This window comes from Euprymna scolopes, chromosome 3 (genome assembly GCF_053919585.1).
Source record: "Euprymna scolopes isolate OS-2025 chromosome 3, ASM5391958v1, whole genome shotgun sequence".
NCBI classification, from domain to species: domain Eukaryota; kingdom Metazoa; phylum Mollusca; class Cephalopoda; order Sepiida; family Sepiolidae; genus Euprymna; species Euprymna scolopes.
Window position 1 is genome coordinate 26,174,740 of NC_136484.1, and position 27,747 is coordinate 26,202,486.

Consider the following 27,747-nt stretch of genomic DNA (forward strand, 5'->3'; position numbering starts at 1 on the left):
CTGATTGAAGTATTAGTATCGTTTGTAATGTGAACAAGATGACCAGTGTTTCCTCCAAGTGGCATTAAGTAGAAGATAAGTTTGAATCAAAAATGAGTATTTTTTGTGTACAAAAGACGTTTTTGTGTAAGTCAGTAAATTTTCTGATTAAATATATGTCTCTTTTGTTCATTACTTTTAAGTATGGGGTGTTACAGTTAAATCTAACACTTGACAAAAAGAAAACGAAATAGGCAATAAAAAAAAAGAAAAAAAGTTGTACATGCAGAGACCTGACAGTTTATTTAGCAACAGTTGCATTGAAAAATAATGTATGTAACCTCCACAAGCCGAGATGACATTTCAAGGTTAGCACAAAATGAGTAGTGCGCTTTGGTGACCATGTTTTTTAACTATAGTGGCGAACACCTCCATAATGGCAGTCTTCAGAGAGTTGACCATGTTGTGGGTATGTTTGTTGGCCTTGACCTCTATCATATTCCAGAGGAAATAGTTAAGGGGGTTGCAGTTGAGTGAGGAGTGCAGTCGCAAGGCCTGTGAAAAACGGTAAGGGACATTCTTGAATGACTACATTTGGATCTTTTGGGCCTTGTGTGCAGAGGTAAAGTCCTGCTGAAAGATCTAGAGAGGTCTCACGAAGATCTCGTCCAACCAAAGCTTCTTCACGCTCCTCATTATTACTGCCTGGTATTTCGTTTACTTTTTGTTATCGGGTTTAGCCACAGCACTCTGTACAAAGGAATGTATAAAAATAATGAACAATTTTTATTGGAAAAATATCACTGTAAATTAATAATGAACCTGAGGAAGTTTGGAAGGCAGTATTGATCCAAATGTAGTAAAAATATAAATATTACTGTTGATGAGGATAATAGTCCAAAGAAAATTGAATGTCAAGAAAAAAATGTTAAAAAAAATAAAGTGCGAGTTATTGCTGAAATACTTATTTTTTATTTGGAAAAATATTAATTTAATATTTTATTTTCACCATTTTTTTTCTCCCCAGGAATCGTAGCTGTCTACCACTTAGCGACTGATGTGGAATGGCAAAACATTGATATATCGAAACCTCTTCAAATGCTTCACTCTGGACAAGAACACATCATTGATATTAGTATCATAGACTCTGGCCTTGGTTTATCCATAGCTTTTTCTACAGATGATAATTCCATCCATTTGGCCCACTGGTTACCAGGTCGAGCACAAAACACATAGACACACTTCCCTTTATTCCCGAAACTATAAGTTGTGATTTATGATTTTTATTATTTAAAAAGAGAATTAAAAAAAATAGTTTTTCATTGAAATTTTCAAGAGATTTTTTAATTAATCTTAAGTAATTCTTTTGGATTATCAATGCATTACCATTTTTGGTGCTTTTTTTTTTTTATTAGAGCGAAAATCAGAATATTGGATTTCAAGTAAAATTAATGGTATCTACTTAATTGTAATGTCACAGTAATGAACATATCCAAAAAATTACGAAAAACCACAAGGTAAAAAATTAATTATTAATGAAAACAGTTTTTGAAGACAATTACCAAAAATTGAGTTTTGCTAAATTAGCTGAAAATTTCAGAAATTACCTCCCTTGTTAAGAATCGAACGCTCCAGTTTTTTTTTGTTTTTTTTTTTAAGGAAAACTAGTTGTCTCCAAAAACTATTTTCATCAATAATTAATTTTCTATCTTATTGGTTTTCATAATTTTTGGATATGTTCATGACTGCGACATGGCAATTAACCAGATACCATTGTTTTTACTTGAAATTCAATATTTAGATTTTCAAAATTTCTCTCTAATAATAAAGAAGCACCCCATATTTTAATTCATGGATTAATATAAAAACATGAAATTGGTGATTTCCAAAGTATTTGACTACAATTACTATCATTAATAAACATAACGGATACCATTTACATTCTATCTTCAGTTTTCGTATGTCAACAAAAAAATGTCAGGATCATCAAAAAAAAAAAAAAAAACATATTTATAAAACTGAAACGCTCATAACTAAATTTGTTTAAACTAGCGAATAAACAACACAAAGTACTCCCCCACCCTCACGAAAAAAAAAAAAAAAAAAATCCAATGAATTAGACCAAACAGTATCTTCAATTTCCTAAAAGAGACAAATTCACACACAAAATCGCTTAAATAACATCAAAAAGAATTCCATAAACATCATTTATTTATATCAAAGAAAAAACGTTCTTGGCTCCAAATAACCCAACAATGGGTGATGGGCTAAAAAAAAAAAGTAATGCAAAACAATCTCATGGAAAATAGTTTTATTTTTTTATAAATTAAAATATAAATTTACTTTTAAAAAGTTTTTCTGTTTTTTTTCTGATGTATTGCAAATAAATTTTATTTCCAATGGAAAACCGGTGTTCTGCAGGGGCAATAACTTAAAGCTTGTAGCAAGTCTTTTATACTTCAACTTTTCCTTTTTTTCTTAAGTGTTCTATTACAATAAAGTTTAAAATTTTTTAAATATAAGCGTCTGCCTTGACTTCACCAATACATTTTCATATATATATATATATATATATATATATATACACACACACTAGCAGGGAGACCTGACGTTGCCCGGGATTAAATGTTGCACACTCCAATCGTCTGTTCTTTCTTTCATCGGATTTTTTCAATTACCAATACTTATCGAAGACATTCGATACAAAGCCTGTCTAAGAACACTGCCAGGGGCACATAAAGTACCTTCATGTGAAATTTCATAAAAATCGACCTAGCCGTTTTAGAGTTCATAAGGAACAAACTCACATGCAAACACGCAGACAAACACTTCCTTTTATATATATATATATATATATATTAATCGCCATATATATTGGTGAAGTCAAGACAGATGCTTATATGTAAAAAATTTTAAACTTTATTGTAATAGAACTCTTAAGAAAAACAGGAAAAGTTGAAGTATAAAACAATTGCTATAAGCTTTAAATATAAACTTCTTTCCAGTTAATGAAAAAAACATACAAACGAAGAAATGATTTGCGACAATTCAATCTTCTTTTATTGTAAATTGAGCTCATTAATAAGAAAAAAATAAAATAAAATTGTGAGGTACACTCGGGTTTGAACACGGGATCATTTGATCAGTAGTTGAATGTTTTACAACTGAGCTATATCTCCAGATGTCAATAATTCTTTTTCTTGATAAGAAACAATTGCTAAGATAAGATTGCATTATCTTCCTTGTCAGTGTGACGTATAAAAATTCCCCTGTAAAAATTATTCTTTTTTATCTTTAAGAAAAAAAAACTATTTTTAGGATTGGAGTTTTTCAAAACTTATCGAATGAATTTCTGTAAAAAACACATCTAAGAACACTGCCCGATATATAAATGACCTTTGCGTGAAATTTGTAATAGATAAGCGCAGCCGTTTGGGAACCTATGAGGAATGAAATCGCACACACACACACAAAGTTGCATTTATGTAATTGTAGATATATATATATTGAAGTGGTTGTCAATTGAGTATTAGACTTCCTTCATTTTAATCAAACATGTTTGTGCAAATGAATTTGATCTCAACTTTGGAGATTGGACCATCTGACAATTGTGTGTGAAACCATGGTAATAGTATAAAAACCTTATCTTCTTTTTTATATCTATATAAAAAAAAAAAGAATAACAGTATAGTTACATTCCCAGATTCAAATATTTATTTTTCATGCAAAATGGCTCCTGCAGCATGTTAAAATTTTGGTACATTTTTTTACAGATCCATTTCATTATGCAGAACCAATCGATTATTATTATTGACTGAGATTGTCGGACTGACTTCCTCATCTTGGTTGTTATAGTCACAACGTTTCGTCCGTTTTGCCCTCCAGCCATCATCAGGTGTTTTGTATCGAACTGGGGAACCGTTTGTTAGGAGTCTCAAACCCAACCCTTTATTATTATTACAGGGGTACCGTCTGGGACATAGTTGCTGATTCTCTGTTTTGAATATTACGTTTCACTGCCTTCATTCAGGATTGAACTCAGCACCTTTGGGTAACTGTAAACTTTGATACAACGTCTAGAACCACTCGGCCATATGTCACTAGGACAATTCTTAGTTGGTTTTTGTTAATGTTAAACCTATGTCGTTATTCAAGGTTTTCTCTCTCTATCAGAGGTGTCCAAATTGCATTCAGCTCTATGCTTGGTTTGCTCAGTAGGTTGTTATGTCCGAGCATGTGAGCTGTTTCTTTAAGTTTTCTCACTTTCCAGTGGGTCTCTCTGTTTATTATTTTTACTTCATCCCATAGGGGGCGATGGCTCCCCCCCTCTCCATCCAGACATGGTTGGCTATACCCGATTTTTCCGTCTCCCCTTTAGTTACCGCTTTTCAGTGTTCTTCCACCCTTACTTTAAGGGGGCGGCATGTTTCACCCTTGTAAACCTTTCTGCAACTGCATAGGATGGAGTTTATGCAGTTCTTGGTCATGTTCTCCTCCATGCGGGGCGTCACTCGTACCAGGTGTCGTCTGAGTGTTGACTCGCTCTTGAATACCGTCCTGAGGTTTTAGGGGGCACATATTCTCTGAATCTTTTCGGAGATGCCTCGTATGTATGGTAGGCAGACCGTTGGAGGTTTTTGGGTTTCATTCTCTTCTCTTATACTATTAACACGTCTGGTGGATAGTATGCTATCGGGGTAGTTGTTACGACGGAGGGTATTCTTCAACCTGACCATTTCTTGGTGGTATGTAATGGTGTCGCTACTTATTGTCTCTGCTCGATGTTGTAAGCAGCGTGCGATTCCATGTTTGATACTGTGTGGGTGATGGGAGTTGAAGTTAAGGTATTGTCTGGTGAAGGTAGGCTTGAGATATACGGATATCTTAAACCCATGCTCTGTGCGTGATATATCAAGGAAGGCCAGTTGGTTATCTTTTTCTTTCTCCATTGTGAACTGATGAAGGCCGGAGGGCAAAACGGCCGAAACGTTGTGACTATAACAACCAAGATGAGGAAGTCAGTCCGGCAATCTCAATCAATGAAAACACCTCATCTCAAAAATACAGACAATTACGATTATTATGTCAATACCAAACTCTTTTCATGCATATACTCCTTGGTTCAAATGCAGACCCAAAATCACAAATCTAATGTGTAATCTGATTTAAATTATTTATCCATTTTTTAGTGCTAATCTATATTTTATGAATGGTCTACTCCTATGAGAAAAGGTTTCTTTAACCTTTCTAGGTTGAGCAGAGTCTTTGGATCCGGACAAAGTATGGAATAAGGACCCCAGTCAACTTCACTAAGAAAAAGACAGATTTCAGTTGACACTAGTTTAACTTTCACCTTAGCACATTCAAGCATATTTTCGTGACCAAGAGTGAATTATTTTAAATATATTTACACAACTTTGATTAATCTTTGGATTGATATTTAAAAAAAAAAAAATAAAATAATGAATTATATTATGATTTTTTTTTTATGGAGAGTGCATTTATATATTTACAAAAATTTTTAATGAAACTATTTAAACCAGAATTTGGATTGATATTTTTACCAAATGAAGACGTACGATTAAAAAGCTGATTTTTAGGCGTATTCGGTCTGTTTAGAACAAATATTGCATTTAAAATTGTCGTCGGCAAGTAGTTGTTTACAAGTAAGAAACTAGTCACTCCAGCTTTGTTTTCGATTATTCAAATTGCTATTTTTGGGGGGAAGGGGAGAAATCGTCATTGGAGAGTATTGTCAGCGCAAGGAAAGATTTCTTTATTTTTTTTATTAAATGGAGGGGAGGGGTCATTTTTATTTCTTGCTTTTTTTAGCGGGGGATGAGCCCCCCTAAAAAGGTGAGAAATAAAAATGCTCTCACCCCATCTCTAAAAAAAAAAAAAAATTCTTTCCATCTTTCTTTGCGCGAAGAGTACCCTCCAATGGCGACCCTTCCCTCCCTAAAATTTTTGAAAAACGAAATAAAGTTGACTGGTTTCTGTAAACAAGGCCAGATTGACTTAACTTTTACTTGTAAACAATTACTTTCTGGTGACAATTTTAAATGTCATTCATTCAAAACCGACCCGAATACGCCTAAAAATTATCTTTTTAATTAAGTTTTCATTTGGTAAAAAACCCAAATCCAATTTGGGTTTAAATAGTTTTATTAAAAAGTTTTGTAAATATATAAACACTCTCTCCATAAAAAAAATCAATATTAATTATGAATAAATAATATAACTCATTTATTTTTTATCTTTTCCTTTTTTAAAATGTACTCTTGATCGCGAAAATTTGCTCAAATGTGCCATGGTAAAGGCTAAAGCAGTGTCAACCGAAATCTGTTCTTTTCTTAGTGAAGTCAGCTGGGGTCCTTATTTCATACTTCGTCCTTGTATCCTTAGACCATATATAAGTTGAAATTTATTCAGTGCCAACAATGTTAACATTTGGAGAAAAGATCTAAATGCTGAATCATCAATTAGATGAAATAGTGGTTCGACATTCTCAAGGTTTTCTTGTTGAATACTTTTTTTTTTTTGAAAACAGATTTTATAGTTTCATTGTGAAAACTATACTTATGTATTTGTGCATTATTCGAAATGATTAATGCGATCTGATATCCAAAGTTGTATTTGAAGCTATGAATTCCATAAACCAGTAAGCACCAAAAATAGAAAACGGGGGGGGGGGGGAAACGCTGTTAAAGTTTTGCGACTTTCAAAATGCCATAGAATCTGAACCGTTAAAGATATTCAGGTCTGGTTTCTGCACGAATTTGACCAGAACTATTCTTGTACGTGATGTAGGAGACTTTGAAGAAGAGAATAATATACTACTCTGATTTTCACTGCGGTGGCACCTACCAGGTTATGGAATTCATGGTCTCCTTTACAATATCAGATATTGCAGAAAAACAGCACAAAAATAAAACCACAATCAGCATTTTTCAGTTTAGTTTGTAGTCGATTTGCCTTCAACACCAAAGTATAAGCTAAAAATCCATCCAAGATCTCTTTCTTGTAAAAACTCATAGAATTTTCCCAGGTCCATGTGATATTCACGCCCTTTTCCTGCCCTCGCATCAAAGACCATTTCTTCGAAAGAAGAAAATTTTTGAAATTCCTTCAAATCTTTGTCACCCAGATGGAATTGTTCCTTCTCTTTTACGGCAATTTTCTTCCAACTCATTCTGCGAACACGATACCAGTACTCTTCAACGTTTTGGCTGTAACCCTCTACACAAATCACACCCGGCTTACCAGGCATACTGAACCCAGTAACCTTCAATTCATTACCCCAATCGACTAAGTCCCTTCTCTTGAATTTGCTGAATATATGATGACTGTAGATCCAGAGTCTCACAAATTCATCGGATTTTTCAGTCGGACTATTGCTTTTGTTTTCAGCTTCCTTTGTGTCATGGATATAGTTTGACGCATTCTCTTCGATCCACTGTAACACAAGCCCCATACATATGTCTCCTCTTTCCATCGTCATTACGTAAGCATCAAGATCATCTTTGAGTTGTCGGAGATCATTTTTACTTATTAGAGATGCTCGGATAAAAATCTCTGGCTTCACACATGGGTATTCGTGCGGCAGGTGACACACAAGTTCTATCTTGCACTGAAAACAAAAACAAAGAAAATAGTGAATTTATAGGAAAATATGTACATATTCTAGAATGCTAATAATCTGTATAAGGTTGATCAATAATTGGACGAAACTAAGGTTGTATAGACAGGTGTACACATATCGAGGGTAAGCCTTTCATTTGAAATAGTAGGGAGTGTCGTGACTCACAGTCCTTCTTTTTACTGCCCCTCACCTTTCTCTTTCCCTTTCTTGTGACCCTTCACCACTGACACCGGTGCTTTCCTTTTCCCTTTCTATGGGGTGATCACCACAAGACCTTAGCTGCTACTTCCTCAACACTTTTTTCCTTGACGTTAGACCTTCGCTGTAAGTTTTTTTGTTCCTTTCATTTTCTCATTGGGGAACTTGGATTTCTTTTCTTACTTTTCTATTTTGTTGGTATTTTATTCTCAGGGCTTATTCAATTCTGCCGTATTTTTAAGTATTTACTGCATTCTCCTTCCACCCCAAGCCTCACGCTAATTCTGTTTTATTTTTCCTTTCTGTTTTCAGTTTTTACCTTCTTCATTTTCAATAAACCTGTTGATTTAACGATAAACTGTCTTCAGTGTTTTGATTTGCAAAGGTGTTTATACTTTCTGTCGTAAGACTTCAAACACTCTAGGAAACGGAGCCTGTGGTCTTTATAAGATGGAACAAGGGGTGTTCCAAAAGTAATGCCTCCTATTTTTTATTCCACCTGAATAGATCAGAGGGGATTGCAAGTTGCATTGTTATGAATGAACTTATGCACTTATGACTTAAGAGTTTCATCTCTCTGTTGCAGATATTGACAGTTTGAGACTCTAAAAAAGCAACTGCATTAGAAGCAGAGATATCATTGAATTTCTGAGACTGGATAGATGTCCTAAGTAATTCGCAATTGTATTTTTCGATTGCTTGCACTGAGAATTGAACCTTCAACCTTCAGGAGAATATCACTTTTATAATTGGCTAGCAGTTCAGCTCAGTTTTGTTCGGGCTTTATGTACTATCCATAACTTTATCATGTCCAGGTAACCTACATCTAAAATTTCAAGTGTTTAGACCCAAAATTGGCGGAGGAGTTTGCTAGAGTCTACATAGGTAAACTCTTTCAACTTAGACCTTTTGGCAGCTTAATTTTCGCCCAAAAACTGATTAAAAAGCTTGCTGCATGTCTGAATACCCTTTTATGTAAAATGTCAAATGTTTAGACCCAAAATTGGTTGAACAGTATGCTAGGAACCGCAAAGATCAAATCTTTTGAACTTTGACCCCTTGGCAGCCAAATTTTCGGCCAAAAACCAATTAAAAAGCTTGCCCTATGTCTGAATACACTTTATGTAAAATTTCAAATGTTTAAACCAAATTTGTAATGGGTAATTTGGTAGAGATCGCAGAGGTCAATTTTTTTAACTTTGAACCCAATTTGGACCCCTTAACATTTATTGTTTTAGGCTCAAATCAAATTAAAAGGTTTGATCGATGTCCAAGTAATCTATATCTAAAATTTCAAGTGTTTAAATCCAAAATTGTCGGAGAAGTTTGCTAGAGTTTTCAAAGGTCAAACCATTGAACTTTGACTTCTTGACATGCAAATTTCTGCCCGAAAACAGATTAAAATTTTTTCCCAAATCTCAATACCCCTTATGTCAAATCTCAAGTCTGTAGACTGAAAATTGACAGAGTAGTTTGGTAGAGAAATGTACACACAATTTCACTTTTATAGATATAATAGATTTTTCCAAATACTCTGATCACTGCACTACTTTTTTTTTTTTACTAAAAACTAACTGGTATGGCCACATTGAGAGAATGGATGAAACCGACTTGTATTTTGTCATTTTACTGAACTTTTAATCAGTACAATTCTGGCTGGGATGTTAAAATCATTAGATTCTTTCTCCGTGTGATCGTCTGAGTAACTTTATCTGAAACTGCCACATGTTGATTAGATTAGGCTCACTATTTTCGTTTTTTTTTTTTTGTTTTTTACAAAGGAGTCACCACTTATCAAGCCCCGGAGGCCACTCGAGGATAAAGGTTAATGAGTGTATAGTAGTCAAAGGGAACATGTTGGAGTAATCGTTATTAGAGGAAATTTAATAGTTTGGATTAATTATTCTCACTCTTCATAGCTAAAAGCTGACTTGGAATGAATATATCACCTTACAAAAAAAAAAAAAACCCTGTTGAATATTCATAATTCAATTTTGCAAACTATTATCACTATCTCGGTTGGTTGTTAGTCAAAGGTCTTAAAAATTTATGGCAATCATCAATTGTCAAGATAACCCCTGTGATCCAAATGAGTGTCTGCAGGTCATTACTGATATTCTCCAACTGATACCCATTTCAAAATGACCTCTCCTAACATGTGATTTTATTCAACCAATCAAAACTTTTGTTATATCGCAAACAGTAAAGGGAGCGAGTGAACTAACAATATGATACAAATGCACTTCTATGGCATACTGTATGAAAAAGCCTGGTACAGATTTTATTTTACCACTTTGATTTAATTGAGTACTTACAAGTGAAGGTTGCCAACATTCATAAATGAAAGTAATGCTATGGAATGGACCAGATTCTAACTTGGCACACCTAAAGTATCAGTCTGCAAAGATATACCTCACAACTAATACCTCCGTCCGTATGCTATAAGAAAAAACTAGAATTTATAAGTAATGAACTGCCTGTAATGAATTTAAGATATTTTTCAAATAAATTCTATTTCCTCAAATAGTTTATATACATATTTTGCAGATCTTTAATTTTTTTTACAATAAAATATAAACATATGAGTCATTCCAAAAGTAAAGCCTCCTGTTTTTTTTAACTCAAAAATAAGAGCTACATCCTACCTTCCTTGAATTTCTTATACGACTCTAAAATTGATGCCCGATTCCATACGTTTTTTTTGTTGCATTTTTCCAAATTTAAAACAGAATTTTATGATATATCCTTCTTCTAAAGTGTCCTCACGTCCAGATTGCATTTTTAAAATTTATCAGCTGTGACAATCAAGCTTTAGTAGGGTGCATTCCAATTCCTGCTGTTCATTTGAGCCTGATATCATAAAATTGGACAATCATCTCATAAGATGTATAGCAATAACATACTGAATTTTAAAAAGTCTATGACAATTTTAAATGCCTGTACAAAAAAGTCTAGAAACTTATTGAAGGCACTTCATATTTTTCTGCTAAATGACTTAACTAGCCAAACAACTATTTATCCTCTATGAAACCCCAGTAAAATTGTTGGGCCAATAATGTTAGGTTATTAATTGTAGAATTTAAAGTATAAAAGTTTTTGAAACCAAATTCGATGCTAAAAGACTTTTCTTATTTTTTTCTTTTTCAATAAATGAAAACAATATAAATCATATATTTCAGCTGACTCTAGCCTTCTTCAGCGAGTTATAGACATTCTTTTCTTTTGTTTTCTTTATTGTCAAGCTATAACGATGAATGCTGAGGATAGCTGACTTCTAATGTTAAATAGAGACGGTTATTAATGTCTTGTTTTGTGTAGAGAGAACATTGGTGACGTGTGTATAGGTAATAGATATGTTTATATTGAAAGCGCAATGGAATTGAAAATATAAGAAATGATTTATTGAAAAATTTGATGATAAAATTTATATTTTTTCAATAAATGAAAACAATATAAATCAAATATTTCAGCCAATTGAAGCCTTCCTCAGTGAAGTAGTAATAATTAGCAAGAAAGCAAATAGCAAGTCAGACAATCCCCTGTAATTTGAAAGAAATCTTCCATCTATATAATTATAAAACTCAAATGACCTTGTAACGGGTGTTGTAACCCCACATCTGATTTATGACTTCTGGTTGTGCATGCGTACATAAACATAAACCCTTAACAGCGTAAACAAATAAACACAAATCACTACTTTTACAGAATTTGACCTGCTCACTGAAATATTAACGTTATTATTTAGAAATTATTATTTAACATGGGAAGGGTGGGGATGTTTTGCAACTATTCTGTATTACAACTATACTGTCGCAATTTTCTTACAAATAAATCAACTTTGACCCGTTGACAACCATAAGAGCATTTTACAATGGCGATTTACCCATCGCCTACGTTTTTTTTTTTAAATTTATTCTCCATTTTTTTTAATACACCTTTCTTAAAAACATTCATACATTTTCTACACTACCAACAGAAATAAATAATTCCAAAAATGTTTTTTTTTAAATTGCGTTACAAATAAATAATCAACGCAACAATAAAACGTATTGTTTTACTGTGTATGTTTTTGGCGTCCCAATTGTTTTTGTTTTTTTTCAGGTTTAAATTATCCAAATAAACAATTGTTAATACTTTCTGCATTTTTTTTACATTGTTCATTTCTGTATTATGTTTAAGTTATTTTAACGCAATTTTCTTACAAATAAATCTACTTTAACCCGTTGACAACCATAAGAGCATTTTACAATGGTGATTTACTCACCGCCTCCATTTTTTTTTTTTAATTTATTCTCCATTTTTTAATACACCTTTCTTAATAAACATTCATACATTTTCTTCTACACTACCAACATAAAAAAACATTTCGGAGGTTATTTAATTTGCATTACAAATAAATAATCAATGCAACAATAAAACATTGTTTTACTGTGTACGTTTTCAGCATCCTAATGGTTTTTTTTTTGCATTTAAATTAAAAGATATATCAAAATTTGAATTTAACTTTAAGTTTTATGATATCTGTTCATTGCACATTTACCTATAAGTATGGTAAACTACTTATAATTCAATGGTAAGTTTGTTTTTTTAAATAAACAATTATAAACAGAACGACTCGTAGAAATCTATCTATATTCTTTTTTCATTTTAATATACTTTTCATAGAAATGTTTCTGTTATATCACAAAATACTATTTTCTTTACGTCACAAGTGTCACACTCATACATGAATTCCATAGCTAATATAACATACTGACCCAACGGATTACGGGTAGTCTAGTTATAAATAAAAAGTCAGCAGTGGATTTTTTGTCCTTTAGAGAATCAGAAATAATGATTTATATATGAAAAAAAATTTAAATTACTGCCATAATTCTTTGATTTTATATGAATTTTAGTACGAACGGCAAAGTAATATATATGAATTATATATGAATTTTAGTACGAACGGCAAAGTAACATATATGAATTATATATGAATTTTAGTACGAACGGCAAAGTAAAATTATTTTTCCATCATTTTTGAAGGAGACGTTACACTAGTGTGTGTGTGTGTATATATATATATATATATATATATATATATATATATATTGGTATATTTAGGTAGCAGTTTTTCATTCAAGCAGACATTATTAAATACAACGGAGATACTTTGCTTTATGATTCTCCCCCCCCCCCGATTTTCTGTATAATCTTTTTTTATATCAAAATATTAATGAAAGTTCCATAGTTATCACGAGCGCTTTCGCTTAGACTTCAAATCATCTTCAGGTAGAATTCATGGAGTTGATGAGGTGAAAGTAAATAGAAGTGAAAATGGAAAGTAGAAAAGTAAAATAAATTGTATCGAATGATGGGAAGTTCAAAGTATATAAAAAGTTGATTAAAAGTCAGTTAAAAATCTAAGTTTACAAATCTACAAGTCCATGGGCCAATATTAGCAAAGCACGTCGTTTACATGTTATGCCAGACATTTTAATACATTGTTGCTCCTCTTGAATGTGATGTTATTAATAGTAAGATGCTTCTAATGTAAGATGATATGTGTGTGTGTGTTTTTGGAAATTGATTCACATAGAAATCAATCTTAACTATATAAAAGAATTTTTTTTTAATATTATCACACACACATACATACATGAAATAACCGCGCATATATATATGTATATATATATATATATATTAACATGATACACACCTGCCGATACTTTAACATCAGTGCCGCTTATATGTCCTTCTCCAAACACACACACACATCGATGCACGTACATTGAATGTATACATACACTAGCATCCCCACATAAAAATCACCATACATGAGGATTTACATCTTCATCCTTCTTCAAAAACAAATTCCTGTCAAGGGATTTGTTTTTGATTCACTTGGTAAAATTATCTGTTACCTGTAACTTTTTACCTGTTCATTAACTTGTCAAATATAAATAACTAGACTACCCGTCCCAGGACAGATAAAATTAATTCCTCGAGCAGAACTGTTTTGCACCATTGTTACATATTTTGTACACTAATTAAAATCAACATGTAATACTACTAACCCTTGTGTCTAGAATCCTTATTCCAATTTTGATCAAAATCTATTACATTATTTTAATTCTAGAAGATGTCACGGAACCTTCTTTATTGGCGTCTAATGACAATGGATCAAATTTAATGCAAATCTGTAACATTTTAATTTTCAAATGAGAGGTTGTGCCATATCACACTCCCCAAAACCTTTTTAAAATATTCCAAAGAAACTGAAAAATTGGGGAATATTTATTAATTGACGTCTAATACATATTATTAAAATTTCACAATGATTTGCATTGTTTAAATATTCATAGTGCTTTCACTCACTTTTTACTCCCTTTGCATAAACTAAATATAACCCACATTACAACTCCTTACACTGAGCAGCAGTGTAAGTTCATAAAGATCAGTTAATTATTTCAGAGTAAATCCTGTACATACAAACATATAAGCATACATAACTTTTAAAGATTAAAAACAAAAGGTAGGCTAAGCCAAAGATCGAAGTGTGAGCTTAAGTACAGAAAGTCAAGTGTTATGTTGTTGTTTTCTTTTATGGACCCAAGCGGTGTATGTAAAGATAATCGCAAAGGAAATGAGAACTTCAACACAAACTTTCCAGGTGGAAGAAAAAGTTATTTATTTTCTTCGTTTACCACGCTAGTTACCGAAACGTATTTAACACCAGTAACTTCTCTTTCTGAGCATTACATCAGTTGGCTGTCAATACACAAGACCTAACACGGTCGGCATTCATTATACGGCACCAGACACGGCTGGTTGTCATTATATGGCACCAGACACGGCTGGTCGTCATTAAACGGCACCAGACACGGCTGGTTGTCATTATACGGCACCAGACATGGCTGGTCGTCATTATACGACACCAGACACGGTTGGTCGTCATTATATGACACCAAACACGCCTAACTCTTAATCGAAGGGGTGAAAGGAAAAGTTGTCATATGCTTATCGAGCATAACTTCTCATGTCTTTTTTTCTCCTCCTTCCAATCTTACTCCCTATATGTGCATTTGAGTCCATGATGTCATGCTCACACCACGCTCCGAAATGCCGATGTGACTATATTACACAACCAACGTCAAGACTGGAATACCAATTGCTGCAAGTTTGGTTATAAAAATGTTGCCTTTTCTAATACCCATTGACAAGTTAAGAATCTATTTTCCCTCTTTCTAATTTAAGTAAGAACAGTAGGGCAGACTATACACTGAAGCCTTAATAAATAACTCATTTAGGAGAAAGAAAACTCTACAATAACACCACTCTGTCTCTCAATAGTGTTTCTAGTCATTTTGCTTCATTATAAACTTGTGCAGGAAACCGTTTCAGAGAGTATCCATTGTATCTTAAGATAGTAGGAGGTCAGTCAGTCATATAATGTAGGCGTAACTGACACGTCATTGCATCCTCGATAGCCTACAGATAACATACTTTATCGTTTTTTTTTACTTTGTTTTTGAAACTTAAATATTTCTTTGCATTTTTTGCCATTAGGCTTCCAGCTGTTGAGTCACAGCTCACTTGTGATAAGCCTCCTCAAACGCACCTACTAAAATTTCTATAAATTGATCCTTGAATGGACATAATGAAACACAGAATTTCTAACCGTATAGAAATGTGTGTGTGTAAATAACTGTGAAAAATAACTGGTCATTTTTTACAATACACAACAAAAACAAAAAAGCATATATAATAAATAAATTACTCTTCTAACAAACTGGATAAGTTTTTTGTGTTTTAACTTATTTTAAAGTGTTTATTTACTTTTAAACAAAAGCAGTGTTAAGTCTGAGTTGGGTCGAAAAAAGAAAGCAGTTTCATTAAAGTCGTTTGGACTCTCGATAAGTGTTCAAAAATCGAAAATTAAAACAAAATAAAGGTAAAAAAATATCCAATAAATATCACCAATCGTATGAAAATGTAATGTTCTACCAGTATTTTATTTAATTTTTGATTTTTGAGCGATTATTGAGGGTTCGAATGGCTTTAACGAAACAGCAATTTCTTTTTTTCACTAAACTGTATTCATATGGTATGAAACAGATGCTAGCGTTCAATTCTGGATGTGGTTGGCTTGAGACGTTTAACAATTTTGAGAAATGTCTGGTGGTCAGTTGTGATGATAAATTTTAACCGATATAAATAGAAGTGAAAATATTCAGCGGCATATACCATGGCTAACATCTGTCTTTCAGTTCCGTATCTGTGAGGGCATGGCTAGCATAGCACAATATTTTTCCATTTTCGTGTGCATTGCCCCTAACCCAACAGAGCTTAAATCCACAAGTATTCTTGAATTGGAAGCCATGTTTAATTTCAGAAGAGTTTCAGATGGGTAATTATTCTCTACAAGTCCTGGAGATGAAGAATTCTCAGTGGGCAGCTGTTCTGTACAAGTTCCGGAGTTTATAATTTTGCAGCCAAAGAGCAAAAGATCCTTCTTGTGTTGACACGAAAAAATTATGTGCTGGTTTAATTTTTATGGAGCAATTCTGGTTTCTGATTGGTTGATAGCAGAACGTGAATTAATTTGATTCGTCAGTATTTATAAGCAGCATTTATAAATAGAATGTCCCAACTTTAAGGGAGCATACCCCCATTATGAATGGTGGGGATGAGTCTCCTAGCAGCTTCGGCTGCAGGGATACTGGGTAAAGTACTCGTCAAGGATCCATTCTTGACACTCAGCCCGACAAGTGCGGAGCTGGGAACTGGCCCAGTACCTGTTGGACTGAGATACACCGCCTGGGTATTACTCAGGAGGTCCACCCTCCTAGGCCTTGCCACCCGGCTTTCGGGTGGGACAAGGTTATTGCTTGTCGCCTGAGGCGCCCCGACCGGGGAATGCAGACGGAAATGCGCAGGCAATTTTTGTTGAGGCAAGAATGCCTCTCTTTTAGGGGAGCTTGCTTATTTTCTACCTTTTGACCTTGTGTCACACTTTGGTGTGGCACCAAACAAATATCTACCCCCATTATGAATCATTGCAACAATATTTGTCGCTTTGCTTGGATCACAGTAAATCAGCTTCATCTCCGGTCAGATTACTGCCCTTTCTTCTGTCTCTGATCACCTTCATTCTGTATCTTTTACTGTAAGTTGTCAGAGTGGCTTGTTGACAGTGGCATAGTGTGGGATGAATGTAGTCACACACTAGACCATGCCCAAGAATAAGTGGACTTCCCAAACATTAGTGGAGGATTTGAAGTTCACAATTTCTGTAATTTTATTTTCTGGGATTAGTGACATCTCATTGAATGTGTGTCTGAAGAAAGTGTATTTTCACATTTCGTTGCAAGTATAATCTGGATAAATTCAATTGCAAGCTACATCATTCTGGAGGTTGAATGTTCAATCCTTAGTGTGGACAACACTCAAAAATACAACTGCGAATCACTTAATAACCCAATCATGGCTGACGGAACAAGAACATGTTAGACCCATGAATTAAATAAATGGTTCTGTTCAAAATTCTGTGCAGATTCCAGATTTCAACTGAAAGATTCTCAAGTTCGACAAGAAATACCTAAAGAAAGTAGGAGTTTGCATCCATCTAAATGTTGCAAAAATAACACTGGAGATGAGAACAGTATCTTGAAGAATACAAAATAATACTGTAGATGATGCAAGGCTCTACATTGCGAGTAAAACAGTCGCATTTGTGAGTGATTTTTCAAAATGGTGACTAGAAACAATGGAATGCTTATCTTTCGCCGATTGTATTTCTTTCCTTGACAATCTTTCAAAGCTCACTGAGTGAAAAATATCTTTTCAACTTTTTTTTTCTTTTTAATAAAACGAACAAAATTAAATTATTTAAATAATAAAAGTTTAATAGAATAACATACTCTTTTTTTTTTAATGAAGGCTGTTGAAAAAAACATTTGAAGAAATTATAATGCTTATACCTTCAAGTATCAACATAAAATTTGTTGTATATTTAGAATCACACTTATAAAAAAAAAACAAAGAAAAAGCTTTATGATGTACATACTCGTCTCAGAACGAAGATGTCATATTCTAAAAATCATGTGGGTTTGGCTAGTAACTTTTCTATTTGGCTAGTAAACAAAAAAGAAAGACAAATTATCAGACTGTCGATACTATACGAGGACTTTTTGAAATGTTAAAAAAGAAAAGAAAGAAACACAATTCGATTATTATTGAAACTGAACTTTATTCAATATAAAATATAATCTATGTAAAATTACGTAATTTTAAAGCAATGTATACTCTAATACTAATAAAACTGAATTATGAATTTAGGAAATAAACAATTAAAAAACGTACTAAACACAAACGATGAATAATTTTAAGAATGAAAACAAAGTATAAAATGTATAAAATTGAAATGAAACAAATTAAATTCAAACAAACAATAAAAGTTACTAGTGCAGAAATATTTTTTAATTTAATTTACAGAAAATTTATGTGGGTTGAATGACCATCATCACATGAATGACCATCATCACATGAGTCAACATTAAAAAGAAGATTAGCATCTGCCAAAACATTCAATGTTATATGCATGGGTAATCGTCTTTGCTCCTTGTAAATTCTTCAAATCAACAGTTTGGTTATTAAGTGGCAGGCCCAGTTTTAATACAACATTCTGAGTTTTTTCTCACGTTCAAACATTGGCATATAGAAATATTATATTGATCCCCACTAAGTTGCCGGTACTGGCCAAACCTTGCCTCAAGGTTATCTGTATGAAATTTTCCAGATAAAATATATAGCATGTCCAATTCTTTTATGCAATACTTAGTCAGTTCTAACATTGCATAAGTTGTATGGTGTAAAGCAGTGTATGTTCTTTCATTAATTTACCAATTCTCCCAGAAATGTTATTCCAAGTTTCCAACCAGTCATAGAATATGGAGAGAAATCTATAATTTTCATCACGTAATTAAAGTGGATAAGCATATTTATTACGAAGACGGCAACCTGTGTTTTTACATTTATTATTGTACACCAAGTATACAATAGCTTTATGTATTCTGTAAAATCTGCACAGTTGGCAAACATTTTTGTTTCCCTAAGGTCAGCAATCCCTGAATAGTATATTCATTGAAAATTTGCAGAACTAAATTAACATTGTGCCTTTCAAAATTTGTGGGAGAAAGGGCTTTTGAAGTTAACTTGTAAGAATATTTCAAAAGTGATTGAGATTCCAGGGCATAAAGTTTGTGTAAGCTAGAAAAGGGGACACTTTGGATGTTATCTAATTCATGATTATCACCATAACTAAACTTTGGGAACATCTTGCATTTACTTTTGTCTTTTTGACCAAGCCAGTTGTTTCTAATGCATTTTAATATATGTACTGAGTTGAATAAATAGAAAAGAGGTCTAGACTTTATAACTGGATATGGATAGACAATTGAAAGCTTTGCTGCAACAAAAGAAAGACATATCTTTTTTATTTATTGCATTATTATCTGTTATAATACATAATACTCTAAAGCCTATTTCCTCTAAGCCAATTATTAAACGTTTGATTATGTCAAATAAGTTCTCAGCTAGAAGACATTTAGTTGGCCTAACATGTACAACATTCTTATAATGTGAGAATACACTGCTAAGCATAAAAGCAAATACACTCGTTGCAGCTTCATTGCTGTTATCAGCCAAGCCAACAATATTGCCACTCTTAGAATCAAGATAAGGTTTCAGATGTATTTCATCAACAAGTAAAGATACTGTGATGTCTTTTTGAACTAATAACTTGAACTTACTTTTAATATACATAAGAAAATTGTTATCATATTGTTCAATAACAGGATTCATATAGGTTGATAGGGTTACTCTTCTGATGGTTGAATAACATGGCAAAATTACATTTTTAGTGTCTCTTAATAGTCTGTACCCTCTAGGGTTGTACTTACAGAATAAGGAAGAGAATATCATCATTTCACTCGAATAATAAAGAGGATCGATTGGTTGGTAGTATGAAATATTGGGACCCTATGGTAACGAGCGAGTACTTTAACTAGGTAAATATGCAATTTACATAGCTAACTATGAGGAAGTTAGAATATACAGTTTTGAAACAAATGAGTACAAATTAAGAATTTGAAGGCAAAAGGAATGCACAAACAATAAAAAATATGGCTTAATCTTGGACATCAAAGAATGAGGTAATTGTCTAATGTTGACAGAGGTCAATTTTAGAAAACAAAAGAACAGCTGAATAGGTAATGACCGAATCATGAAAGAGAGATGGAGAGTGAAAACGACGGACGTTTCAATCACGTAAGAAAACATTTGAGAAGCAGAACAGGTTGTATAAAGTTTGGGTCCTCAAAGAATTACATGGCGGTTTGCGGCTGGACCTGACATGTATGTGTTTGACTACCAACAATAAAGTTACATTTAAAACTGGAATAAAAGAAAGCATTATGTGTTGATTCGCATACCATCCCATATTGAAATGGGCCTTTATTCCAGCATCTACAAGACGAGGAGAAATTAGCGGCAAGAAGCAGTGACACAAGAGATCTGACTAAAGGTATGCCCATTTATCTGTGTGTGTTATGCTAGGAGTATCAGACTTTTTTTTAGGAATTTTTGACACCCCTAACACGAAACTGCGAATAAAATATAAAAAACTCGTAATTTCTCTTTTAAAAGTGGGTTGTTTATTTTCTTTATGGATTATACTTTCAAAATAAACTTGTTGTTTTAAAAGTAATAGAAATATTTTTTTTTTTTTTTTTTTAAAAAAACAGTAATGAAATTAATTGAATTTTACGAGCTCAGTGTTTTTCAATTTTTAAACTTTAAAAATCTATCAAATTTTTTCTATTGATTCAATTTTTACGATATTTTCAGGGTCAATGTGAAATTTTATGCTCTTTCCAATAAACCGAATATAATATTTTAGACAAACGTTTTTTTTTTAAATTCACGCCCCCATTTTCAAGTGTCTATTAAAAAAGAAATAATTTACTCACCAAAGTTTTATATATCACAAATTGAAGATAAATGATCAATAAATAATATATTCAAATTTAAAACAAAAAAAAGTAGTGTTTTTTTAGAAATTTACCTGTAAAGTCCGAAGTTTAAAACCTTTTTTTTAAAAAAAAAACACGTTGTTTGTTTTTGTTTCTTTTTTTAGGGCTTGAATTACATTTTTTGAGGAGTTATAAGCTTGGAAAGACAGCGTGGAATTATTCAATATTTTTCACGAAATTTCTGACACACCTAGTGTTATGCATATCTAAAGTTTATTGCTTTCACCACTTGTGTATTTGGACTGGAGTTAGCAGCCTGTTCATATGACTATTTTATTATGACTAGCATGTGCAGAAATTCAAGTGTAATGTGAATAGACATCTTGCTGCTCACTCTCTACATAGTATACCTGCAAGTTTGGTCTCAAATAGCAGCCCCTTGTGACTTAGTGGTACTGTGCCTTGTTTGGAGTGAATAAACAATTAAAAAAAAATATATATATATATAGTTATCATCTTTATAAACAAAGCTAGTCAAGGAAAAAAAGTTCATAATCCTGTCCTTTAACTAGAAAATTATGAACTTGAGATATCGTACATCTTTGGTTAGCCATTATTAGACTCATTCATAAATATGGTACTTGTGTAATTGACAAACTGTGCTACTTTTTAGATAGGATTTCAAGTTAAATTCAATTTTTATGCTATCTTTTGTTTTCTTGAAGCTTCTATCTTTCACTCATCAACACTCTGATCCCCTACTGGCATCAACTGAAATGAATGGCTCTCGTCTTAGAGAGGCTCCATGCTTTGACAAGCTTCTTGGTCTGACCTTTACTCCTGATCTTAAATGGAATATGTATATCAAATATGTTGCCAAGATCGCTGGAAAAATGGTGGAATCAGTCTACTGCTCCAGTATATACTGCACTGCTGATGCAATTCTCTAACTGTATGAGAGCCAAGTATGTCCTTCGATGGAGTACTGTTGCCACATCTGGGCAGGATAAGCTGCAAGAAGCAGCTTATCCTGCCTTGACACAGTTCAAAATAGACTTCGTAGCCTAGCGGAGATGCCCTTTTCTCTTCCCTACAACTTCTTTCCCACAGAAGAAACATTGCAAACTTGTCTCTGCTTTATTATTTTCATGGCAAGTGCTCGTCTGAACTCCAATCTATGATCCCCTCTTGCCAAACTTTTACAAAAAACAGTCATCTAGCTGAAATCACTATCAATAATTTCACCCACTCTTTATCTATGCCTAAACCTGAATGTGGATTCAATGAACAAAACTTCTTTCATAGAACTGCACGCCTGTGGAATTCTGTTCTGTTTGCCTGCTTTCCAGCTGACTACAATATGGTCATCTTCAAGTCCAACATAAACAAATTCTGGTTAATGTGGCCTGGTTGTCCCACTGAAGACTTACCTGCAAACGGCGTTTATTCCAAAATCCGTTCTTAACATGGGTAGTTTGGGGGTAATAACCCTAAAAAGCAACTTGGTGCTAGTGCACTTATTGATCTGTGCTATTTTTTAAATGGTATTTTCAAGTCTAATTAAAGTTTTATGATATCTGTTTTTATGAAATTGTAAGGTTAAAGTACAGAATAGGTACAAAACACCCCCTCCCCATGTTAAGAATGGCTTTCTAAATAATGTTATTATTTCAGCATGGGTCAGTAAGTACACTAGTACCAGCAACTCTTTGCAGATAAGTTTCCGTGGGATAACCAGGCCACATTGACCCAAGTTTTTAATGAGTCATTCCTTTAAGTTTGTTGCGGTTTCAAAATCACCGCCTCCATTTTTTCCTTCTTTCTCCACCCCCATTGTTTCTCTTCGCCTTAAACAAAGGACGCAATTGGCTAATGTGAGCTAACGTATGAACAATATCCAGGTTCAGTGAATTCATTCACCTTCCCTTTCTCTTTTCATCATCGATTTCACTACGCATGTCAGAATTCAAATATATCAAACAAAACGCCAATAAAACAGGCGATTGACTTTTTACCTTTTAGACAAAATTAATTTAAAATGGAATTAACAAACTCACAAGCTACTTTTGATTGCATAAATTTTGTTCTAGAATTAAACAGGGTCGCTTGTTTGTCTTATTGGGAGCGACGCCTCTAACATCACGCTGGCCAAATGAATACAGCTAGCCTTGGCCCAACCAAACCAGTTTCAGCTGAGCACCAGACCCGGCCGGGATGTAGAAGGAGGCTCCTGAAGCGACAACTAATGCTACCAGTCACGTCGACCGAACCCACCAGCTGAAGGATTCTCAGCGACACCAGCCGTCTCAGCAGCAGTTCAAACAGCCCTTATCAGGGCTATACAACCAGCCTTTATCAGGGCTAACTAACTAATAAGTTTTTTCACTAATGCGATTCACTATTGCTTGCTTCCTGAGACCCACCAGCAGCAAACTTCACTCCCAGTCTCCAGCGCTTCCAGCAGCTTCCTGCTCATTCCCGCAGCCTTCCAGCCCTTGGTGCTTCCAGCTTGCACCAGCACCTCCAGCAGCCTTCCTGCAACCTCGCTCCTCTGGCCTGCAACCTCACCTGCACCTCGCTCCTCCGGCCTGCAACCTCACCTGCACCTCACTCCTCCGATCTGCTACCTCGCTCGCACCTTGTTCCTCCGGTCTGCAACTACACTTGCACCTGGCTCCCTACCGACCGTCAGTTCCTTAACACTGATCCTCTGTTCTCAGTGTTCATCCATTCCTTAACACTGATCCTCCGTTCTCAGTGTCATCCATTCCTTAACACTAACCCTACCCTCTCAGTGTTGTCCGTTCCTTAACACTGACCACCTCATTCTCAGTGTTGTCCGTTCCTTAACACTGACCACCTCATTCTCAGTGTCCACCGTCCGTTTCCGGATCGCCCTGACATCCAGCCAATCGTTCCAGACCCAGCGAGCAACCTTGAACCACGCTACGTCTAGAATACCTATTCCAGACCTCCAGACCTTAGCCTCCAGTGACGTGCGACCTTCCAGGCGACCAGCATCCAAATCATACGAGTTTTTGCTTCCTTTGCAAATAAAAGGCGAACCCTCGTCTTTAACCAAACAACCTGTGTCTTTCATTCTTCTTTGCCTTTTTTGTGCTGTTTACTTTTTGCCCGTGTCTACCTTGTTAATTGTTTGGTCGATTGTCCCCGGACGACCGGCCCCGCAACAAGTAATCCAATTTACCAAATTTCCACTACTAACGATTACTACGATATTGTCTCATTGACTACCGTACAATCATTAACTCTTATTCTGGAGTGGTGTCTGGACCTTGATAAGTGGTGACTCGTTTGTAAAAAAAAAAAAAAAAAAAAAAAAAAAAATGCCCAATAATATTTATGGTACTTGTGCAGTTTATGGACCGTGCTGAAACGTTGCACGTTAGTAGTAGTAGTAGTAGTAAAAGAGAAGTTGTTTTGGAGTAATGCCAAAAACTATTTCACTAAATAATTTAGGTGACCGAAATTAGAATTAATCATCAATTATTCTACCCCCTCCCCTCTCAATTCACGATATGAAAACTTACATTTTTGGGTGCTAAGTGCAGAGAGTGATCCGCGCTATTTTTTTAAATCGTATTTCCAAGTTTAATTAAAGTTTTATGAGATGTTGTTTTTTTTTTATTCAATTGTAAAGTTGAAGTATAGAATAGGTACAAAACACCCCCCTCCCCATGTTAAGAATAGTTTTTTAAATAATGACGTTATTATTTACGGTTTTGAGGATCACTCTCTGCACTAGTACCCATTTTTTATAAACAAAAACAAATCCTTTTTAGATAAAACAACAAAAAATGTCCTACCTCGGGTTTTGGATAGAGGTAAGCAGTGAACCCAACACGGCTATATAAATACTCATATTTGATATTTCCGTCAAGGAAACTTCGAATCAGGGGTAAGGCCAAAGGATCTTCTATCTTTAATTCGTTCGGGTCCGGGTACATACTCATCAACATTTCCACTTCGGCCATCTGAAGCTCAAGCATATCTTTAACATTAATACTTTCTTCTTCTTCTTCTTGGTCATTGCTTTCATCTTCTATCGAATCGTCTGTGTTGTCTGTAGCCATCGTAGAGATGCATGAGGTGTCAAGAAATAACTATTTTCTACAAAGTTTCATAAAATGGTAACGTGTCGTTTACTTTTTTAACTTAACACCGGTTGCAGTCGGTCTTTTTAAAAATAGGTTCCTTGTTTCTTTAAGCCCGGCTTAAAAATGAAAAACATTCTCAGATTATTGAATTGTACAGAATCATTTTGGTGGCCGTGACAGAATACCGTCTTTATTTGAAACATAAAAGATTTCGGCGAGTGTGTAGAATTGCTTTTGAGATAGATAGATAGATAGATAGATAGATGTAAATGTTACCTTACGCTACAACAGAACCCCAACATTCCAACAACCACTCTAATTTGTTTCTTTAGGGGTATTCGAGGTCGTTGACAACGAATATGAAACCCGTCGCAAATTTAGTATTATTTTACTTTAAGGCCCGTCTCACGTTCGTATATAACAAAATATTTTTTTTTTTTGTAGATTTCGGTGTGCTAAAAACGGATCTGCAAACCGAAACCGTTTTCGTCGCAAAAAAAAAAAAAAAATACTTTTCATGATATGAAGGAATTACTTTTTGGAAAAGTGAGTAATCACTTTTCCATGTTAATTTAACTTAAAATGAGCACCCACTTTTTGGCCACCCGAGAGAGGGGCATATTTTTGTGTGTTTATTGGCTAAAAAGTTTTTTGCTCGATTTCTTTTGAATGGTATTAACCCCTGAACTCTGGGACTCTTTTCCATTTCACAGCCTAGCTTTCGTTTATGCTACGTGCGAGCATAAACGAAGGCTGTCAAATGTGCACTCGCATACCAAACTGCCTTGTCACAGTGTAGTTTTGTTGAAAAATTAAAATTAGACGAAAAACAAGTAGTTTTCCAAATATTACCAAGTTTCATCTATTTTATTTATAGCTACCAAATGTCACGCATGTATTTACATAATAAATATCATGTCTTCTACCGAATTGTCAGTGATATTGACTCCCTTATTGAAATAGTGGCTATGAATAATTTTGAATTGGATTTGACTGAATTCAAGAGGACTGAAGAACATGATGGATTAATAAACCTATGAAGAGCCATCGATCTTGTACAGGAATTATATTAAACAAACACGCATTTTTTTCTATTAAAATATTTGATCAAATCTTTTATGGTTTTTCTTAAAAGAATGTATTTCATTTTTGATTATATATATATTTTTTAATTCTGAAATATTACTGAGACTTCTTGGTAATACATGTACTTTGAAAAACATCTTTAATGGATCAATGCTCTTAGTTAATATGAGTTATCTCCCTTTGGACGATTGAAGTGAGTGAATAAATAAGTTGATCTGTGAAACTAATTGACATAACATTCATTGAGTTGATCTGTTAAACACAAGAATTAATCAATATGGTAATTTTGCAGTTGTTGTTTGTAGTTTGATATGCATTGATTTGCATATTAATAAAGCTTCAAGGTTCCGGATGGGGCTCATATGTTTCTGTGCACTGTAGATGTCTGACAGAATAACAAGGAAGGGTCATGGCAATGATTTTTATATCTCATACACAGCCAGAAGATTAGATTTTAACAGAAATAAGTTTCACTGGAGCAGAAATTCCCGTGTGAGCTAGTTTGTGCACAGCAAAAAAAGACACTTTTGCAATGAGATTCTGGAAGCGAAGGGGTAAGATGAATTCAAGGTAGTCCCACACAAGATCTCTTCATCCACTGGGATGGGAATGTACAATTTGCAGATTGTAAATTTTAGAGGTGACAGATGGCCACTCTAAAGCCCATTGATGAAGGTTAATAACCCTTAGATAAAGAAATAGCATGGAAATATGTTTAAGAAGGTTTATCCTGATATGGCATTGCTGTAATTGCTAAGAAAGAAGACTGAAATGTATCAATACTTTGGAATGTGAATTTACTATTGTAGCAGAACTGAACAACACTGAGGTTACAAAATGATGTGCACAAGAACCACCGCCATTCGAACCCAGAATCCATCCAGTACAAGGAAAAGAAAAGAAGGGAAAAAAGATATGCAAATCGTGTTACTGTCACAATTAAAAGTTTGTATATAAAGACGTTTTTTTGATGAGAGGGGCGAAATGTAATCGTGATTTTGTGACGATGATGACAACAAAGAAGAAGAAGAAGAAGAAGAAGAAGGAGGAGGAGAAGAAGAAGAAGAAGAAGAAGAAGAAATCAAGAGAAGATTGCTTTATACAATCGAAGTTATTTTTTGTATGCGTTAGTATGAACGATGGATTTTTTTTTTTTTAATTCACCGAGTTAAAACATTAGTTTCAAGACTTCAACTATCTTGTGTCTATGCCTAAGGAAGAGTAAGGTAGGTAAGAGATATTTGTAACGATGAAGATTGGGTATGCGAAATGGATTCAAAGACTCAGGTTGAAATCTCTTTTTGTTTCATTTTACTTTAGTCAAAGGTTTCAGAAATCAAGGAGACCCCTTCCTGGGGCTATATGAGATACATAGATATTCAAATATTCCATTAAACTTCTCCTCTACTGTTCAAACATTGAGTTGGTAAAGAAGAGAACATAATTTTCTTCTACACAATTGGCCTTTTAAATATGTTATAGTATACTTTTCTAGTGGTCTCTTGGTATTACTGTTATCCCAGGACAAGAATTCATCTAGTTTGGTGGAATTTCCAACTTTGAGCTATTACTTGAGGTAATATCACTTGGAGAAGATGCACAATTTCTTGTAAAAGCCAGTATGGGTTAGTCATGCCGATGAGATCTTATTTGGATGGTGAATACTATGTTATTTTGAATATTTATCAGGGTTTACTTGTAGAGGAAG

The 27,747-nt window shown here is 34.0% G+C and overlaps 2 protein-coding genes across 3 annotated transcripts in view; one reads left to right on the top strand and one right to left on the bottom strand.

Annotated features, from left to right (window-relative positions):
* Nucleotides 1-2,331, top strand: part of LOC145253747 (uncharacterized) — a 60,289-nt gene extending 57,958 nt beyond the window's left edge. For both annotated transcript variants that reach the window (XM_080112963.1, XM_080112962.1), the window contains exon 7: nucleotides 1,007-2,331. In XM_080112963.1, coding sequence (XP_079969089.1) covers nucleotides 1,007-1,215 — 209 coding nt within the window. In that variant the 3' untranslated portion in view covers nucleotides 1,216-2,331. The remainder of the gene's footprint in view (nucleotides 1-1,006) is intronic.
* A 682-nt stretch (nucleotides 2,332-3,013) lies between these two features.
* LOC145253805 (RWD domain-containing protein 2A-like) lies at nucleotides 3,014-25,037 on the bottom strand. Its single transcript, XM_080112966.1, has 2 exons — nucleotides 24,663-25,037; nucleotides 3,014-7,609 (listed from the first exon to the last, which is right to left on the bottom strand). The coding sequence occupies exons 1-2, from the start codon at nucleotides 24,927-24,929 to the stop codon at nucleotides 6,935-6,937; spliced, it is 942 nt and encodes a 313-aa protein (XP_079969092.1). The 5' UTR covers nucleotides 24,930-25,037; the 3' UTR covers nucleotides 3,014-6,934.
* Between the last annotated feature and the right edge of the window lie 2,710 nt (nucleotides 25,038-27,747).

Bases quoted from the DNA above. Each gene is read 5' to 3' on its own strand.
- LOC145253805 (XM_080112966.1), bottom strand. From the start codon at position 24,929: ATGGCTACAGACAACACAGACGATTCGATAGAAGATGAAAGCAATGAC. The intron at 7,610-24,662 runs GTAGGACATTTT...TTTTGTTTTCAG, and splicing joins ACCTCTATCCAAAACCCGAG to TGCAAGATAGAACTTGTGTG.